The 21,606-nt window shown below is 37.7% G+C and overlaps 1 protein-coding gene across 2 annotated transcripts in view; it reads right to left on the bottom strand.

Moving 5' to 3' along the window:
* Window positions 1-21,606, bottom strand: part of DOK6 (docking protein 6) — a 245,601-nt gene that overhangs the window by 56,778 nt on the left and 167,217 nt on the right. For both annotated transcript variants that reach the window (XM_017819431.1, XM_017819430.1), the window contains one exon: window positions 5,285-5,423. In XM_017819431.1, coding sequence (XP_017674920.1) covers window positions 5,285-5,423 — 139 coding nt within the window. The remainder of the gene's footprint in view (window positions 1-5,284; window positions 5,424-21,606) is intronic.

Here is a 21,606-nt window from a genome sequence, read left to right on the forward strand (position 1 = left end):
CTGTTTCTCCTTCAGGTATTGAGTCAACTCAAATGTACTTAGGCAGAATTACAACATAAAGGGGCTTTGTTATATTAAGTAAATTGCAGTGCTGAAATGAAGCCCAAAAAACATATAAAATGTATTTAACTAAATATTTCATACATTCACTGGGTCAGCAGCATCCACTAGTATTTCCCACACTTCACAACTTGAAAATAATATGTGAGAGGCATATCATTGCACAGAGACATAAATAAACCAGTCAAAGCTCTGAAGATGCAGTGGAAAAGGTAGGGTGCTTCAAATTGAAACCGTCATGTTAAAATTGAAATTTAGAATGTTTAATATGTTTGTTGATGATGTTTGACCCTGTAATGTTTCATGAGTATGTATTTAGGTTGTGATCAGGTTCAAAATACGTGAAGCTAGAGATAATACAGACTTGTTTACAAAGCAAAGATAAATTAAAAGTTCCCTATAAAACCAATGCTATTTTCTCCAGATTCAGAGTTGTTTTTTCTGATCCTAAGACAGTCTAAATTAACCTTCTTAATTCTATTTCCATTCTTATTAATACTGTGTCTGACAATACTGTAGTTTATATTTATCCTCTGACCAGTCTTATGAAATACTGCTACCCTCTTCATTTTTTTTCAGATAAGAAAGAGAAAGATTAAATGACTCTCAGGCTTATTTCTTAACCACCTTCCTCTTCAACCTCTCCTTAAGCCCAGTTCCATTGTCTGATATTTGTCTTCTTTGACACATTTATTATTTCCCTCCTAATAATGTTTTTTAAAGAAATAATATAAAAACTCACTGATACTATCTTTTTTTAAATGACAGAAATCTGTCATGATGACTTTTCCACTTACATTAAGTTGAATTTTAAAGACAAGACTTGTAAATAGTGAGAATAGAAGAAAAAATATACAGACGCAATGTTCATAGAGGTATTTATCTTCTGGGAAATGTTAAAAAGATCACAATCTAAAATGGCATTTTTATAGCTCTGCTGTTTAAAGTAAAACAAGTGTCATAGAAAATTTCAATGATAGTAAGTTATGAAACTTGGGCCATTATCATTTATTCCTGCATTTATACTTCAGTTTTATTCATGTTTGATTAACTTCAGCTGGTTAACATCAACTTTAGTGCTATCTTATTTAGAGTTATTTTTTTACACATTGTAAATTTTTATTCTTTTGAGATTGCATAATAAGTTTTTGCTGGCAGCTCTTAAAAGAAGTAATTTATAGGGCTACAAAGGTATGAGTATTTCCTCAGCATGCCTCCCTCATATGTGGAGTCATAACATAGGAAATCCACAGCTCTTAACCCCCCATTTTATACTTGAACAACAGTGGGGGCAGAAGTTATATCAGGAGTGTTTTCAGTGGAGGTTGAATGGCAGAAGATCAAAGCTGGCATTAGAGAGGAAATCAGGTGTTAAAATTCCAATGCCATGTTGTCACCCTGGTGCAGAGGTTAGATAGACAAGTGCTGCTGAGGACAACTGTTCAGATGGTGAAAACCATCTGAACTGAGATTCTTCAAAAAAAGATCACCAAACCTAACATCATCTCCTGATTGCAAGGAGGAGGATACTCAGTATTTATGTAAGTGAAGCATTTATGCAGGATGAATTATTCTTTTTCCTTTTCTCCTCAGGACGGGTCAACTGAGAAGATATAATGGTTCATTGCTGCCTGTAAACCAATTCAGTCCAGTAAACCTGCAGAATCCTTCTCCTTTTAGTTAGGTGTTTTTGGGGTTTTCTTTGGCCAAATTAACAAACTGAACTGAACTCACCGAGTCAGATAGGCACATAAATTAACAGAAAGGAAGATGAAAGAGCTTGCAGTCCAGCCTGGGGACAGGGGAGGGTGATAGAGCTGGCTGTTAAGACACTCAAAAATGCATTTTCCATGCTCAACACCACACTACAGGTAGTGGGGACACATGCTATTCTTAAGGCTAACACTTTTCTTTTCACAGTAATTTCAAGACTGACAATCCAACCAGATTTCTAAACGTTACATAAAAAACCCCCAAACAAAGTGGGTAGGTAGCAGAGAGGGGAGGGAGAGGGAAAAGCCACTAGATTTGTAAGAATGCAGATTGTTCAGATGATAAAAACAGAGTTGCTGACACTCTCCTATAGGTAACAGAACAGCAAAAAATAATATCATGTAAATAGAAAGACTATCATTGTTCTTTTTAATTAATTTGTTATGTTGAAATTAAACCCACTAACAAAACACTGGGATATTGCCCTCTCTCATGCAAAACAACTACAAAACAGAATTATCATCTGTATTACACTGATTCATCAAAAAAATAAAGACTGAAAAAAGCGGATATACAGATAACAATTTCTCTGAAAAGAATTTAGATTTAAGTACCAGCATTAACCCAAATTTGTTATTGTCCCAAACAAAGCGAGCATAAAACACTATCGCTCTGCCAGTGTAACGTTTCAAACTTAATCAAGAAAACCACCTGAGCTAAATTAGATCACTGTCCACTTTGCTGTAATATTTGAATAAAATCCAGTCTGCTTTGATCTCAGTAAAACCGACAACCAATTCGAATCCACACCTATGTCAGTGACTATTGATCTCATATTTCAGGTCTTTCTTCAAGTGTTATGAAGGGATTATTGAAAGGATTATTTGAAAGGCAAATGAGCAGAAGATGAAAGTGTGCACATGACTGCCTGTTTAAACTGACTGGGCTTCTCCTGCTCAGGGTGACAATGAGGCAGACTTGGTGCTGTATGAACTGCCACAGAACAGAATTTTGTTTCCAGTCCACGCACTAATGGGAAGAATTAGTTTCCTTCTGAAGTCTCTCTTTTATTAACATAGTTACCCAGCATGTTACTTAGCTTGAGCAAAAGATTTCTTAGCATTAAAATGAATTTGTTTAGCATTCAGAAACAGAATTTTCGTGTGCTGAGATGTCCATAAACGGAGTAAGTGTGGCCTGTGGCTGCCTGCAATACCTTTATCTGATAAGTCTCTGGTGGCAGTAACTAATTTTACCTCTTTTCTTCTACCAGAATTTGTTTCTGGTTTTTTTTTTGTGTGTTTTGTGAGTTATTTTTTTCTTTTTTCTTATTATTAAGGTGATGCACTTTGTATATTCATTATGAAAATTAACCATTATCTATATAGCTCATCAAGGTTGCTCCAGTAAAAAAAATCACTGAAAGACACTTATGGTAGCTAAATCCCTGATTTAAAATATACTTTTACCTGCATTTCAATTTCAGATTTTATGGAAAAAATATACATAGGTTTTGGTGAAACTGTTGGAATTAGATATTGAAGAATCAATTATACTTGATAAAAGCTACGTAATATATACTTAGTCTATTTGATATCTTCAGGTTTTGTTCCTAATATGAATACAAGTCAAATGTTGCAGATGACACAGATGACCCCTTAAATGTTCATTACCCTGTCAGTCAGCAGCAGGGGAGTTTCTAAATTCAAGCAAACATTAGCTTATTAGTTGACGGATAAAATCAGGTTTTTCAGCCTGTTTAACACAGCCCACAGTTTCCATGCAGCCTACAGTAGCCTATGTAGGCCTCTACTTATCTCCCTCTGCAGATCACAGTGCAGCCTCGTTCGGGAGCCAAGCACATCTTACACTGTGTGGCTGATGAGTCATTTCTATTTCTCAGCCTGCTCTCGGAGTTTGATATTACGCACCATATGGCCACAGCCTTCACAAATGAGGTTTTAAGGAAGTCATCCGATGGCAGAATGGAAATGGCTTTGCTAAGCAGCAAAGCTGATAATTGACAGGAAGAGCTGAAAGTGATGGTTCCGTGAAAGAAAAATCCTGTATGATCCTGGTCTAAGTTCTTTGGCAGCATGAAAATGTTCTAATTTCTCTTACTGGTGTGGACACTTTAAAGGCAAACATACTTATAATGATGGTTTTTCATGCTTTTTGACTATTATTCAACCACTTTTTGCCCAGTAGAATTCAGTTATTTCTTGCCAGCCCTTCTACTACTTCACATGCACTTACACTCACTCCATCTTGTGTTAGGCTTTCCAGCAATTGCTCCTGTATCCCTAAACTTACTGTAATCTTGATTGTGAACTCTCCTGTTCCTGTGTTTTCTGGCCAAATTTTGTCATCTCAGCTACTATGCAAATGTTCCTACTTTGTCGAGTTTTATGGAAAAACTCATCTATCTTTCTCCATAAACCACCAAAAAATGCCTTTTTTATGGCTTCTCAACTCAGATTTTTCTTACAGACATGCAGAGTCTGAGAGGAACATTCAACATAAGAGATTTGTGTGGAAATCTAAGTATTTTTCAAGTTTATTTTTCAGTGAATACAGGAAGATAGACTTCTCTGAAGAATAATTAGGAGAATTTGAACATTGGGGTCTAAGGTTGCTCTTTGCAAGAGTCTTTGTCTTACAACTGTGAAGAAAATATTTTGACACTCGTGGATTGTGGGGGGATAGGATCATGACGGAAGGAAGGAAGAGAAAGTCACTGGAAATGGTACAATTACCCTCAAATCCCTTTCCAGGGAAAAAGATACGTGGTCATCTGAGAAGAAAAGCGTGCAGACTACGTTCCCTGGCCTCCTCATATATTTCCTTTCTGGTGAATATAAAGATACTTTCAAAGCACAGTTGAAAGGTAGCTTTCCAGAACGATTGTTAAAGACCATTTCTACTTCTAAGCACACAGAGAAAACTTTTTTTCTTACTATCTTTAAAAAACTCCAAACTTTTCGCTAGTAGTCATTTAAACATCACTTGTGCAAATTTGAAATTCTGAACTACTAATATTAAAATAGGTCTTTTTGAACTAACATTGCATTGCTGCTTATCATAATGTAGGGAAAGTAATTTCTTTCAGGCATTAACAACAACCGAACACTTTTGCTGTCACCTAGCGAGTGTTTATAGTGGTATTTTTTCCACCTGTGAGGCCATGAAGCGCAATTAACACTCATTCATCCAGAGTCAACACACAAAGGCTTAATCTTTGAGTAACAGAGCCACAATTTTAGAGAGGGTGACCATGGGTCTCATGTCTAATGGTATCCACTGTTCCAAAAAAGTCACCAACAGCAGATCATTGTCTTACGTGTGCTGAAGATACCTGACCGTGAAAATACATAAATCTGAGTCTGTTCTGTCTTAGCCACACAGTTAATACCATCACTGCAGCTGAATCCACAGACTGCTGTTACTCCATAATTCTTTGGTTTATTACCAATTTTTATACGGTTAAAGTTTTTTAGTGAAAGGACCTTACCCTTGCCTTCTGCTCCATTTCCATCATTAATCTTTCATGTTGTTCTGCTATTGCCAGTGTTGCAGAATGGACTTTCTGATATATCATTTCTCCTTCCCGTGTTTGAAACGTGAACAGCCCTTCTCCTGTGTCACACATCCTGCAGGGAGATTTAGGCAAAATGGAAAGAAAAAAAATGAATACTGTGTAATTTTTCCTAACTACTATAAAAAGTACACATCTCACAATGGAAAATGTCAACTTTTGTAGTTAAACTCTGAAATTCCAAACATTTGCAGTTTTTCTTATAATTGAAGACAGAAAAATTCCAAGAGATGGGCAGAACTTCATGAATGTAATCTTTAAATTCAGTTTTAGTCATCATCTGGACAGTGAAAAGCAAGCTTTAGCATGGAATAAAAACTTGAGGTAATAGAGTCAGTTATTACCAGCATTTTTCCAAATGTCTGCACTGGTGAGTGGGAAATAAATTATTTTATTCAATTGATGCCAGAAGAACATAGAACATCATGACTTTGAAAATCTGACATTTTAAAAGAACGCTGACCAATTAAAAATTCGATTATGGTTAATTATTACAAAGAAGCTGTATGGAAAGACAGCATTAAAAGGGTTAAACTATAACTATCTCAGTGAATTTATGTGAGGCAACATCAAAAGCTATGTTGATAATTACAAAAGCCATTCTACAAAAGTCTATTTGAGAATGGGAACAGTATTTCTGTCATATAAGAAGATAAATAACGAAAAAAATCCTCCAGAAACAAAATTTACTTTCTTCTTTTGAGAGAGCAACTGCTGTTATCCTTATCTGTGGTATCAGTGGGGTATTATTTTGAGGAAGAAGAGTAGTACTGGGTGATACAGGAAATGGGAATAGAGAATAATGTTAGATTATTGTTGGAGGGTGTATATGGTGTTAAAGAGTGCTGCAATTTGATGGATTTATATTAATAGTTCCATCATATTAGCAGTATCTGATTTCTGTATTTCTATAGACTTCTTGCAATTTTAGAAATGGAACTTCAAAAATCCTTTTTATTTGGCCTGATACTTCCAGTAAAGATTTTCAGTTATCTGTGACAGAAAATTGTTGACTTAAGTCACCGATGTATACCATGCTTCAACAATAGGAGAATTTAGATTTGCCTAAAACACCAGATTACTTTAATGTTTTGAATGTTTATATTATTTTTAGAATATCGAATTTTGTTAATATCTCAGCACCTTCAGCATGGTCCCAGAAAGTCTGAAACATACAGAATTACAAAATAGTTTATTAAAATATGTCCCAAATAGTCTAACATATCTTTAGAATTTGTATCCCAGATTCTGTATGATTATTCATACACTGAATTTTACAAAATATTTTCACATTAAATTAATTAATTTTTGTATATATATATATACACATCTCCTTCTATATTACATGCACACACACAATTATATTTCAGCTTTTAGGAAATGGAATAACTTTTTTAATGAGACTTATCTTTTTGTCAAATTAGAATACAGCTTCCTAAACAATTTTATTTCAAAAGTCATCTTAGCAGGACTGGGGTTCAGCAGTTGCTTTTGATTTCAAGGTTGACCAGTGAACATAAAATCTTATTAACACTTACAAAATGTTTCCCTGTTCACTGGAGGAGACATGCTGCTGTGAGCCTCCTACAAAGAACTTATGCATGCCTGTGTTTGGGAAGAATAAAAAGTATTGGAGGCAGAAAGAGTAAACAGAGGTACTTCTGGAAAATACCTGGTGGAAATACTTACAAATGATCAACTGAGTGTTGAAAAGAAAGTCATAGTCTTAAAAATATATAATTAATATTATCCGTATTGACATTATCCATAATTCTGGAATAAAACCCAGTTTTCTTCATTGCAAGATGTAAATAAAATATGATTCATTTTGTAGACAAGTACTACTTAATCAGTGTTAACATGATGTGCCAATTAATAGATTAAAACTAAAAAAGGTTTTGTATTAAATTCCAATGAGATCAAGATCCCTGCTGTAAACATTTAAGATATTTTATAACCTTAGCCACAGTCCTCCAAAGAGCTTCTGGTAGAAATAAATTGTCTCCAGAGTTTTGTGACATTATGGCAACAGCCTTTCATATCCCTCAGGGCATCATATAGCTGGTACTCTGCTTTTGTGTGAAAAGATCTTAATAAAATTCAAACAGCATGAAATGGAAAGTCTGGAAAAAATGATGGGGTTTCAGAAACTGAAGGAAAATATGATCTTTTTGTTGGTTTCAGAGGATGCAAAATCCTACAGGGATAAAAACAAGGAAGTGGTCAACTGGACATGATTAAAATTCAGGACTTAGCTGTATGTTTTCAGCATGCAAACCCCAACCACCACTGTTGCCGATCAGAGTAGGGTCTGCACTGCCAATGTGAGCCCTGGTGAAGGCAATGGTGTGGGGCTGTGGCACTGCCCTGGCACCTGACCCACCACTCAGGACAGTGCTGCAGGACCCTGCTTCCCAACCTCAACAGGTGGCTGTGGTGGACATGTCATGCCAATGTTGGAAAGCTGTTGATGGTAGCCTTCCCCTGTGGGCTTCCCTGGCCAACAACAGATGATGTGCACACAGCTGCTCAAAATTGAAGGTGGGGAGAATTGTGGGCCTCATTTCTTAAAGTGCTGAATTCCCCTAACTCGCTTTGAAGTTTAACAGGACTTGAAACCCCCCAAAATGAAGCAGTTGTTATCTGGCACATTTGAGCCAGGCAAAAGCAGCAAAAATTGTTAGCATAAAACTTTCTTTCATCTGTCTAAACTTATTATTTATAATCTGTCTCCCAAGGAGATGAATCCCTTTGCCAGAGTAAAGTTTTCCTGTTCAGTTCCTCGTAACACTATTCCTTTGATCAGATGAAAATCTGAGTTTAGACCTTCTAGTATAGTCTATTCTAGTCCAGTTAGTGTTGTCTTGTCTTTTTTCTGTTCTATTCTTTTCCAGTTACAAATCAAGATCAGTAGCATCATTAGGGTTACTCTCAGTCTTTCTAGAACAAGAAGCGCTCCTAAGTATGATGGAGATGGGGACAGGGAAAGGGGTAAGTGTGCTCTCCTAAGCTTAAGGGTCCTGCCAAAAAAGCAGAGGACCTTTACTTATCTGGCTAACAGGAATGGACAAGTCCACGAGCTGAAACAAGACTTCTTGTCTTGTTCTATTTATAGTCAAAACATAGTCAGTAAACCAAAAGCCCATTTTCTCCACAGCCCTCTTAGATGCCAGATAACTGTCCATATAAAGCTTCAATTTCAGGTTTAGCCATGCTAATGTGTTGCTTTATTACAAATAAAAATTAAATAATTGTGGGAAAATTCAAATTTCTCTATGTTCAAAGAACACATGGTCAATCAGTTGCCAACTTAATAGCATTTTCATAACTTTTAAATGCCCTAGAATCACTTTAGAGAAAAGGCAGGACAAAGGTGTGGACCTCTTATTTTCCTGTACTGTCACAATTAAGCAGTGCAGCTCTACCAACTCAGTATGACCTTCACTGTCAAAAAAGTCAATGATTTTGTATAGTTTAATTTTTTTATGAGAGACTTACAGTCTGCAGGGGCTTGAAAAATGCTGATCTATTTCTGTGTTTTTCAACTTTAAAACAGGGATGTCATTAACCTATGCTTTAGGATATTTAAGGATTCAATGCATTAAAATGTATGAAGTCCTTTGACTGAAATAGGAAAATGTGGGGGTTTTGCCTGTACTATTAGAGAATGATATAACAGGATAGACAATGACACCAGTAGATAAACAGTGTTGCAAATAATTGCAAATTTTTTAATTCTTAAAATGCTGCAACAGCTTTTCACAATCGTCATTGTTAGTAGATCTGGCTCAAGAGCCAGGAGAAAGAATAGTGATAAGGTAAGAGCTAAGCTTGTGGCCTAGGACAAGCTGGATTCAGAGATCAACAGTGAAATCTCTTGCTTTTATTCAAGGAGAAATTTCTGTTCAAGTCAAAAAGGTTTTCCCATCACTATTGTCAGATTTTTTCAACATTTCCCAAATTCATATAATGATTTCCCACTGCCTCTGCTCACTATGTAACTTCAGTCTTTTAGATCAGAATCAATGCTATATATTAACCTTGTAGAATTCCCTTCAAAACGGAAACTGTTGACTTTCTTGACCATCATTTAAAAATAGTACTTTTTGCTGAATAGAAGTTCATGCTATCATGTCATGATTGAAGTGTCTTAAAAGTTTCATAATGCAATATTCAGAAAACTGCATGAGAGGACAATAATTTGACATCTCAGCTTCGTTTCACTATTTTGTTTAAGGATAAAATGCATTTTCATGATAATGAAGGTTGTCTGAAAACTGAGATGCCCAGAAAAATTATTTCCTTGTTTTAAAATAAAAGATAACTTGCAACTGTAAGGAGAAAAATTTTAGCTCTTCATATATTTACATCTCATTTTTACCAACAAAAAATTTAACAAATGTTTACCAACAAATAATTTAGGATTAAAGAAATAATGTCTGATTTCTATACTCAAAAATTTATCAAATTACTTAAAACTAACTAAAAAAGGAACTCAAATAGGAACTGGAAAAACATACTAAAAATGTTTACTATTAATAACTGCTACTAATAACTATAGCTATTAATAACTAATACATAATAAATAACCACTATTTTAGTTTAGCATTTCTTGAAATAAAAATGGCCTTTAAATTTTTAAATGAACAGATCATGAACAGGTATTGTCCAGTAATCAGAGTGCTAAAAGTTACCAGTATGAAGCTGGATGCAATTGCTGTTGCATACTCCACACAGTGTGTGGGAAAAGTGATTTGCTTAAAACAGGGGAGCTGTTTACTCAGACACTTCAAGGAAATTAAGTTCACAGAATCAAAGAATCACAGAATAGTTAGGGTTGGAAGGGACCTCTGGACATCATTTAGTCCAACCTCCCTGCCAAGGCAGGGTCAACTAGAGTAGGTTACACAAGAATATGTCCAAGCGGGTTTTAAATGTTTCCAGAGAGTGAGACTCCACAACCTCCCTGGGCAGCCTGTTCCAGTGCTCTACCCTCAACCTAAAGAAGTTCCTCCTCATGTTAAGGGGAAAGTTCTTGTGTTTATAGCCATTGCTCCTCATCCTGTTGCCAGGCATCACCAAAAAAGTCTGTCACCATCACTTGGCACCTGTCTTTGAGATATTTATATGTATTGATGAGATCCCCTCTCAGTCTTCTCTTCTCTTGAATAAATAGGTCCAGCTCCAGCAGTCTCTCCTCATAAGAGAGATGCTCCAGATCCCTAATCATCCCTGTGGCCCTCCACTGGGCTGCTTCCAGTAGCTCCTTGTCTTTCTTGCACTAAGGAGACCAGAACTGGACATATGATGTGGCCACTAACGGCTGAGTAGAAGGGAACAATCACCTCCCCCAACCTGCTGGCCGTGCTCTTCCTGATGCAACCCAGGATACCATTGGCCACTGACTACAGGTCTCCAACTGGATTCTACTCCTCTGTCACAATCCTCTGAGCTCTGCCACTTAGCCAGTTCTTGATCCACCTCAGAAATGCTTAATTAGCTAGTGCTTATTTCCTCTATGCTGAAGAAATGGTCAGATCCCACATATGAGACCAGACCTGTTACTCTTAAGATGAGCAGTAAATAAAAGTCAGCCTTTCTTTTAAAGTCTTGAAGCTGTGGCTGCCAGTCATGAAAAAACTAATTGGTATGCAGTATTTAACTCTGAACTGAGACACTTATTTCTTGTGTTGCTATAGCTTTGATTTTCTAAAAAGTGGTGAAAACTATAGCAATTTTTGACTCCAATTTAATTAGATTATCAGTGGAGACACAGGAACACTATCTCTCTTGTGGATATCTAACTTTTATTCTTTCCTTGAATGTTTGTTGTTAACTTGAGCTAAGCCATTTTGACAGAAATCCTGTTTGTTCTTTGTGTGGAAGGAAGATACACACAGCATACACTAAAGACAGGCCAGCCAAACAGCAGACCTCACTATAAAATGAATGCAAAGCTTCCCTGAGGGTCCAAATTCTTTGCACATTCCAGCCTTCAACAAATTTTAGCTTGCTTACTTGCCAAAGTTGTTCTTTTCCAAGAAAACAAAAAAAAAACTAAGGAAAGCAAATAAACTCTTTGTGGCAGGAGCATTTTTAGATAAAAAGCTCTCTTTATACCTAGGAATACTTATCAAGAAAACTAAAAAATAAACTATGTCTGTTTTTATGAAATTGTAAGTCAAATTCTATGTGGAAAGGATAGAAAAACAGAGGAAGAAAGAAGAAAATGGTTATAAGCATCCTAACTTACTACAGAGCAGGCTAAAAAGGGATACGTTTATGGAGGAATCAATAAGAAAAAAGATAACTACATAAAAATAATATGTATGGGATCTAGGAAAGGTCTATGGGTGAAGCAGAGAGAAGACAATTAACAGGAAATGTGTATGATGTGTAATTTATTCACATATACGACTGACAGCAGCCGTGCTTAGAAAGACCTGAAGTTGGAACAAGGTGAGTGAAAGCTAGGAAAAAGTCTTGTGAAAAATATGTGAAAGGAAAATGAAAATCAACAATGTGAAGCACAGAAATGATACAAAGGGTGACATTCAGAACAAATAGACAGAGACTCTGAGTGTGGTCTGTTATGCATTCCTTATGGGAATAATGAGTTAAACTTGCTGTCAGCATTTTAGAGTTTTATCTGGAGTGTCAAATGGATATCCTGGCCATTTTATGATCTGAGAAGCAAATACTAAAATATTCTGATATACGAGGCATCTGCCTGCCCCCTTAGTGACAGTTATTTACTGGCAAGAATATACAACCTGAAAAATCATTTATGCATGATAGCTACTAATTGCCAACTATAGACATTCCTCCGTAACATTTATTGTCTTGTTATTGCACTTAAGCTGAGGTGAGTAACTTTCCACTGCTCTTGAACATGCTCATGAGATATAGATAGTGGAATCTCCTTGAATTTGGCTCGAGTTAGTACAAGGAAATTCAAGTATTACCGCACCTCTGATATGGTTCAGTAACTTGATCATGGAGCTTAGCCATGAAGATTTGTTCAAGGTCAGATCTTGTATTTCTTGAGTCATCCTCAGTGTTTTCAAATAAATGAACTAAAGGATTTCTATGCTATAAATGTAACTTTCCTACTAAGACAATTAATGGAAACATTTTGCAATTTTGAGAAGGAAAATGTTCACAGATGGAGTGGAAATGAGTGATGATGATTTGTTCCCAGATAGGTAGAACACCACCACTCAAAAGAATCCAGCAGTCCTTTCTTCTAATATTTCCTAGAGGATCTTAATGCATTCCAAGTTGCAAATCTTTTTAAGATATTATATGCAGTCATGGCAACAAAAATCCCATGTGCTAGTCTGATGAATACACTGTTAGTCTTTCTAAGAAGAGATGTGATACCCTAAATATTTTCCTTCTTATAGGGAGAATTTGTATACGAATAGTATTTTTTCATTATAAGATTATTGCTTTTCCTGCCTAAACAAAAAGACCATTTAAGTGGTATAATATACCAGAAACAAAATTTTTCTCACGAAAACATGTTTTTCTTTGTTTCGTCGGACAGGAGAGATTTCTGCACAGTACTACTGGTAATTATGCCTCTTGGGATACTTCTTTTTCTCATTGCCTGTGCTGTCTCTACACTCACTGTCTCTGTAATGCCCTCTGTGGCAGCACATTTAGACAAGTGGGGCATGTCAGGGACACCAACCCATTCCTACATGTCAGATGCTTTCCACTTTTTGCTTAATGGAAGTGCAGAAAGCAGGCTGTGAATTTCTCTGGACTATATGAATGATTGTCCACTAGCACTGTAATTCTTTATTTCATTTACAAAGGCTTTATCCCTGTCTGTCATAAGATACAGTAGAAAAAGACATATTTTAGTTTTCCTCCTTAGGTTCAGTTTTGATAAGAAGGAGGATTCTGTCTGGGACTTGTTTTTGTCCTCTAAACTTTCCCATCTCTTATCATTAAAATGTTCTTGTTTATACTAATTACTTTGATGTATCAGAATAAAATTAACTAGTGCTGAATAGTTAAGGATAGTAAATAATTCTCAATGTTAGTTACAGTATAAAAAGCAGAAAAGTGGGCTTTAATGAAGTAATGCATAAAAGGTAGGATGTGGAGATTGACAAGCAATTATGAAATATATCCATGCGTAATAGCAAACATGCTGTGCAGAGGCTCTGTTTAAGATGTCCTAGATCCTAGAAACTAAGCTATAGTGTGATAGGTTGACCCCGGGTGGACATCAAGTGCCCACCGAAGCTCCTATATTGATCCTCAGCTGGACAGGGGAGAGAAAATATAAGGAAGGGCTCCTGAGTCACATGTTGTTTCTGTTGCTGCTTCCTTCTCAGGAGCAGGACTCCTCACACTCTTCCCCCACTCCAGCAAGGGGTCCCTCCCACAAGAGACAAACTTCTCCTAAGTAAGTCCTTCCCATAGGCTGCAGTCAGTCACCAATTGCTGTGGCATGAGTCCCTTCCACAAGGTGCAGGTGGATATCTGCTCCACTGTGGACCTCATGGACTACTGGGAGCCAGGCTGCCTCACAGTGGTCTTCACCACAAGCTTCACAGGGAATCTTTGCTCTAGTGCCTGGAGTACCCATGCTCCCCTGCTTTCTTCACTGACCTTGGTGTCTGCAGGGCTGTTTTTCACAGAATATTCTAACTCCTCTCTCTGGCTGCAGTTGCTGTTGTGCAGGTCCTCCCCACTCCTTCTTAAATACATTATCCCAGAGGGGCTACCACTGTCACTGATGGGCTTGGCCTTGGCCAGCAGCAGGTCTGTCTTGGAACTATCTGGCATTGGCTCTGTTGGACATGGAGGCTTCTGGCAGCTTCTCAGCGAAGCCACCTCTGTAGTTCCCCTGCTACAAAAGCCTTGTCACACAAAACCAATACACCCAGTACCCAAGACAATGTTTTTCACCACTAGAAGAAATATTCTGGAGTCTGAGAAGTTGAATACAAATACTTTACTACAACTCCATTTTTTGTTTCTTCCTGCATAGACTAATTTCATAAAACATGACCTAGACATTTTGATGGGGACAATTGAACTGTGCTGTTTGTCCTTCATCAACTTTAAGTAAGAAATATTCTAAGTTGCACAAGCAGCCCTACAAGCAATACACACCCTGAATACACAAGCAATACACAACTGAATACTGCCAGTATTCAGTTCATATTATTTAAGAAATTAATGTAGGTAATATATGCATTTGTATAAGCAAAACAACCTTTTGACAATGGAGAGTTTTGACAATGGAACATTTTCTTTAAAGAAAAAGTCACATTTATTAAAAAAAATTGCTGATGTTCTTAAATACACAAGACATTTGCAATGTTGACAGTTTAAGAAATAGAACAAACATGAAAATGTTGTAAGATAATTAGTTCTGTTAGTTTGTTAAGCTCAGGTGTTGTTGATAATGATAATGAAATACTATTTAACAGCATCTTGGACTAGTATCTATTCTTACCACGTTTGTGAAAGATAAACCAAGAACTCGTATATTACTATAATCATTTTAGTACAGAAGCAGACTTTATGGTTGGCTGCACAACACACTAATGAAAAACATTGGTTTGATAAAAATAAAGAGATTGCAAAGATTACTGTTAGCTAAATTTTTCTGACTAAATCTTTTCAGTCATCATGGTTTGACTACTATTTTTCATCTCACTTTTGAATGAGAGAGATACAAGTTCCAAGACCTGGAATCTGGGATCATATTCAAATACAGATATTTGCTACAGGACTCCTGCAATCACGTTAAGAGCTATTATTCCCCAATGAAGACAAATAAATCCCATAAAAATACTACTCAGTTTCTTTCAGTGTCTTCAGTAGCAGAACATAGGGGAAATACCATTAATCTACATGAATACCTTTGACTTTGACAAATGCAAAAATGTTAGATATAAAACCCAAATAATACTGGTCAAAATAAATGATAGTGTAATAATACAGGAGCCCTGTGGCAGCACATCACTACTTGCTATAACAAAAGCAATAAAACTTAGTGACCCAAGATCTTTATTTTCTTTGTTTTTTTTCTTTTTTATTTTGGAGCCTTACAGTCACTGTTATGTTTGGGACTACTCCTTGCCCTGGGTGTTTGAGATGGAAATCCTGTCAGATGACACTAGAGTCTGCATAAATTCTGAACACAATGGGACTTAATTCTGAACTTAACTCAGTTCTCTCTCAGGAAGTAACTTTTTTTAAGAAGACATTTGCCAGCTAATAAATTTTAGCATAGTAACAGCCAAGGACTGAAATTGCATAGGTATATATGTTAATTTTACTTCATCTTTGAGGAACTTGGTAGGCTTGGAAGCCATGACCCTGGACAGTATTGTAGAATTGCCAACAATATTTGGAGTACCTGATCGTACCTAATCTAAAAGTTAAAAAGACTTTCTACCTTCCAACCTTACCCATTCTGTGATCCTGTGGTTCTAATTCTATAATAAACACCAGTTTTGCATCTGCACATGTCTATAAATATGATACTAAGCATTTAACATTTTAAATCATTTACAAGTGCATTTGTTCTATAATGCCTCATTAAGCTCTTGTCTGTGCATTGAATGCTATTGGAAACAAATTGCACCTACTGTGAGGCAGGAAGATACTGTGTTTTATTTTGTACATTTTATTTTGACAGCCAGCATACAAAATAGATATTTCCTGTGTTTTGATCAAAGTATATGCAATTAAGGAGAGAAGGGAAAATTTCTGAAGGGTTGAACAGGAATGAACTAATGCAATTAATATTTTTGATTGATGAATAATATGAAGGGAATATAAGTAAAAATTATTAAGGAACTAATATAGAGCCATGTTTGGAGCCACAGAACCAGGGAAAAAAAGGTGAAGTAGTCACATATATAGCTACAACATCAGTTTTCCAGTTTATGAAAAATGAACGCTCATTCATTTTCTCTCATTCCAAAAGTTGGACACAAGAAATGTGAAGAAATAATGAAGGGAGCACCCTGAGCAGTTTATGTTGAGTTTTTTGACTACTTCAAAATAAGGCATTTCAAGTGTTCCTCCCATCCCTTCCCCTTTTAAATGAACCACCAAGAGTGATTTCAGCCATTAAAGCATTTTTAGTCTGCCATTCTCTGAAACCTTCAGTACACTGTGATTTTATTGTGATAGGGATTTAAGCCCTGCTGTCTTCTTTCAATGTCACTCTCTCTACCTTTAAGGTATGAGAGATACTGCTTTGACCATTGTGGGCTGTGGTGGGTTGACCTTGACTGGATGCCAGGTGCCCACCCAGCCACTCTATCACTCCCCTTCAAAGCTGGACAGAGGAGAGAGTAAGACAGAAGTAATCCATGAGTTGGGATAAGGCAGTTTATTAAAGCAAAAGCAAAGCAAAAACTTGTGCATGCAAAAGTGAAGTGAAAGATAACATGGTTGTGGTGGGGGGAAACAGTTTTCCTCCCTGAAGTTATAAAATGGTAAAACCCCAGGGGGTGGTGACCCTTGAAGTTTTGAGGTTTTATCCAATGAGCGCTTCTGCAAAATATAAACATATCACAAGCAAATGGAAGAGAAGCTTAGTTGTAGTTGTAGTTTTTGTGGCAGAAGTGGTAGCCATGTTCTGAGGCCACGAGGAAAGGGGCTCGGAGCCCCTTGGGGCCTCTGGGGCCCCCCAGCCCCTGGCTGGGGGGGGGGCTGCAGGGACTTGGAACAGCGTGAGGCTGGGCTAGGTACCTGCAGCTGAAAGCTAAAAAACGTTTTCTCCACCGTGAGTGAGCAGAGACAGAGCAGCAGCAGTGTCCAGAGATTGTGGCTAAAAGCCAGCAGAAGATAAGCAGCAGAAACAGCATGCAGCTGAGCAAAGAAGACACAAAGTTGTCTGAGAGAGCCGAGAGAGAGAGCCAGCAGCAGAGAGAGAGGAAGTTGGGGTAAGAACTGAAATAAAACCCCAAACCCCTCTGAGATCCCTCCTAGGAGGAGGGAGATGGACTCCTGTTTAAGGAGAGGAGTCTTGAAGTGCTGCAGCACCAGAGAGAGAGGAGCTGAGAAGCTCAGGCGTCCTGAAGCTGGACTGGGACGGCCAGACGGAATGCGGAGGGGGTGACCTTGGCCCCCCTCGCTGCTGCTGCCAAGCCTGGCAGCCTGAGACAGAGCACAGGAGCTCTGGTAGAACTCTTGAGGCAAAGGCTTTCAACTGAATGCTGCCCAAGATGTTCTGACTCAGGGGTGAACCCTCTGAGGAAGGGACTTTCACGAAGATGCCCCTGTACTTTGTGATATGCCTGTGGTGACACGAGTTTTGTCCCTGCTGGCAGTCCACGGATGAGACCTTCGCTTGGAGTCGAAGGAGAGCCAAGAGGGGTGAAAGGAGACCCCCTTGTGTCTTGAAGACCCTCGTTTGGAGACGAGTGGTTGAGGGGCTTGGTGGATGCCCCTTGTGTGTGCTGGCAGAGATCCAGATCCAGATGCTGCATGCAAGAGATAGACCTGCTGCCTTAGAGACATTGCTGCTCTGAAGAAGGGATCTTTCCTTCTTCCTTCCTGGACTTTTATTTGGAGGGGAGAAGAGATTTGATCCACTGTAAATACTATGTCATGGTAGAGATAATTAAGACTGTATATAATGTATGTTAGTATTTATTTGTACAGTCATTGTAATATATTCCCTTTCCCCCAATTTGAGTCTCGTGTGGTTGTCTGGAAAACCCATCTCACATCGGGTTGAGATGTGAGAGAGGGCTTAGACTAGGGAATTGGACTTTGAGGCTCTCAAACCATGACAATGGTTTATTCTCTCTTCCCATGAGCAGCGATGGCCAGCCACTCCCGAGAAGCAGGGCTTCAGCACGCGTGATGATTGCTCAGCAGGCAGCCATTGGAGACAATGAATGCCTGCCTTCCTGCTCCTTGCCTTAGCTTTTATATCTGAGCTGATATGATATGGAATATCACTTTGGTCCATTTGGGTCAGCTGACCTACGTGGGTCCCCTCCCAGGATCTTGCCCTCAATTGAGGAAGGAATGTTACAGTGCTGATGCTGTGCTCAGCAGTAGCCAAAACACTGGTGTGTTATCAACACCCTTCTAGCTAACAATGAAAAGCACAGCACTGTGAGGGTTACTATGGGGAAATGGACTCCAGCTCAGCCAGACCCAATGCATGAGCACAGAGGAATTTTCAGAAAGTCATATGCAAATATTATAGGCACACAGTGTTGTCCAGAGACACTCACCACACTATTTACATGCACTAATGAGTAATTAACATACACTAATGATATCCAAGGACTCATCAACAGTAATCTCAAATCTAGTGGCTTGTAAAGTTCAGTTTGGAAGCATCCTGCAGCAGCAACCCCAGGGATGGGCAATAGCACTAGGGATGAGACAAGGTAGGGATTTGTTTAGAAAACCCAAAGCTGTATATCTCTCACCTGCTTACAGTAACAATTGAACATCTTAGCTAAAGGCCATGTTTCTGGTCTGAACTTTAGCCAGATATGTGTGCAGAGACAAGCAGTCAAATAATGCCTCTGGCAGTAAAGTGGATGTGCAATAATAATATCAAAAAGTAATTACAGAAAATGTACAACCCCCACCACAAGTATAAAAAATTCACTGAACTTGCACCAACTCTCTACATGTGGTATTTAATTTAGAGGGGACACATGACTTCTTTCATACTTGCTTTAACTTTTCCTCTTTGACACAAGCCAGGCAGAAGTGAAATGGACAGATTTTCCCTGTTCTCTCAAATACAAACAGCAGCAATTCTGTTCCGGATCAAACAATTCCCAGTGCATTCACCTGACATCTCTAACTCCAAGTATGGTTGTGCATAGGATGTTCTTGTGCTAGTGCTTCCAGCAGTGAGAAAACTCTCTGTAAGGATTTCTCATTAGCCTGATAGTTAAAATCAACTTTAGTTACGTTCAGGTAAGTAGCAGCTTGATAAGGTCTTAAGAGCCCTCAAATTCGATATTGAAAATTTTGTTACATAAAAAAAGACACTCCGTTCAATTACACTAGTAAGTGGGTAGGAAAAGGTGTAAGTGGATAAAAGAAGTGTAAAAACAAAGAAACAAAAGGAGAGAGTCCTGCAAAAGAAAATCATCACAAATAATCACATAGCTCAGATCATTCTGAAAAAGGACAGGAAAAGAGTACAGAAGGATGAAAAAGAAGCAGAAAGCATTATTTGCAGTTTATATTTACACATTTGGGCTTCTTACATATTTTCCTATAGTATCTCGTATCTCATATAATATCTTCTGTCTAAAACATCATGGGATGCAATAGCCAGCCATTTTCCGATGTTTTGATAAATGCATATTTCCCCCTCTGATTAATAGCAATCAGTTAGGCTGATTAGGTTCTCTTTGTTGAATATCTGCTATGAGTCCTGTATGAAACTACTGATCCTGTACTGGCTAAAGACACATTTTATACCACCTTAATGAGGATTTTGCTTAAACTATAAAGATTTAAGCAAGAATGGCAAGAACTGTGGCCATTGTGTGTAAGTGCCACTATGTACTCGGGGCAAATATTCCCTCAGGCCAGTTCTGTACGTAGCATTAAGATGCTATTAATTGACAAGATATGCACCTTCATATGTCTGTCACAAAACGGGAAAAACAAAGACTGCAAAACAAATTTAGTATAGTAGAATCTAAAATTATGAAATCCATCTTCTGTAATGCATAAAATTTTTAAGCACAGCATGCCTGCTGTCTGCCCAGGGAACTTGGGGCATTGTTTGAAAGCAGAATGAAAAATCGTCCTTTGCTGTGAAAAAAACACTAACAAACTTCTTTTCCACTGGAGTTTACTTGTCTAATTCAATATTCCAGAGTTTAGGCTCCTACTGTTCTACGCTGACTTAGCAATACTTTTATAAGAAATTTATGACAGCCATGGAACTGCTCTGAACACTGGAATGTGTCAATCCCTTCTGTCCCTGATTCAGTATGCCAGGGCTAAAAAACCCATGAACTATAGATGCAATACCTACTGGCTTCATCAAATATTTATATATAGCTATCCAAAAAGAAAACAGTATTGGTGGCAGAAGAGAAAGAGTACAAATTCCTTATATGTAGAATGATATATAATGTATATTCATGGTCCTTATGCAGCAAAGGTGACCGTGTTTTCCCTGGACACTTAGATGCAATAGCTTGGGCATGTTTGTGGCTATTTAATGTATGCCATTAAAACCATTTTGAGTATCCTTGGTAACATTTGAAAAGTCTTTTAAAATATTTCCCCATTTTGTCAATCTGGAACATTCATATTATAGCTATTCTTCATATCATAGACAGAATATTAGTCTCAAGATAATAAATGCTAATATACATTTCTATTTCTGTGTATTACTATTTCTGCTCTAATTTCTCTGATGGTCCTTTTTGCCAGCTATTTGATACTACTTCCACGTGTATGGAACACTTTTTTCTTGGCTGCCCTCCATTTCATCTGTGCTTCTAAAGCTGAGAGCTAATCACACTGATTTTTCTTTTTTTTTTTTTCTCTCTAAGAAATTTGTCCTATGGGCCTTAAAGAAGCACTTGATAACAAAGGCAAAGTACCTGTGAAGTCTAGTATTTGAGGTTGTGTTTTCAACAACCGCCAATGACAAACACTTATCCTGGACAACCTACTTGTGCTATTTTGCTCATATCTTCTACACTTCCTGACTAGATGTTATTCCTAAATGATACACATATTCTGAAGTCAACTACCTTTGCTTTTATTCAGAAGTGTCTCCCCATCTGTTTCTGTCTTACTGGCTCATGTATTTAATCACCACATTCCTATCTCCTCTTATTCCATGACCCTAGTCCATTCTGTGTCCCAACCCCACAAACTTTCCCTCCTATTTTCATTAATCTCTTGGGTTTCTTTTATTTCCAGCAAGCTAGTCCACTTGATGTCTAGTGTGTATGCAAAATAGCTTCAGCTCACTCATGCCTCGGTCCTCTCCAGACCACTGTTGTTTTGCATCGCTGTTGTTGCTCTTTATTCTCTGGTGGCAGTGGCAGTACTCTTAGATGAGGAAGTCACCAGAAATATAGATGATCCAGCCTGCTCTATCATTAAATATAGGTTTGGAACCCTCAGTCATCATCTGAAAGAACTTCAGGGTTTTTCACTGAATCATCCCCAAGACTGTATAATTTTCTGTCCTTAATCCCATTCCTGACTGCAAATGATACTTATGGTCAGACAGTTTC

Source organism: Lepidothrix coronata, unplaced genomic scaffold, assembly GCF_001604755.1.
Source record: "Lepidothrix coronata isolate B3197 unplaced genomic scaffold, Lepidothrix_coronata-1.0 Scaffold75, whole genome shotgun sequence".
Taxonomy (NCBI): Eukaryota; Metazoa; Chordata; class Aves; order Passeriformes; family Pipridae; genus Lepidothrix; species Lepidothrix coronata.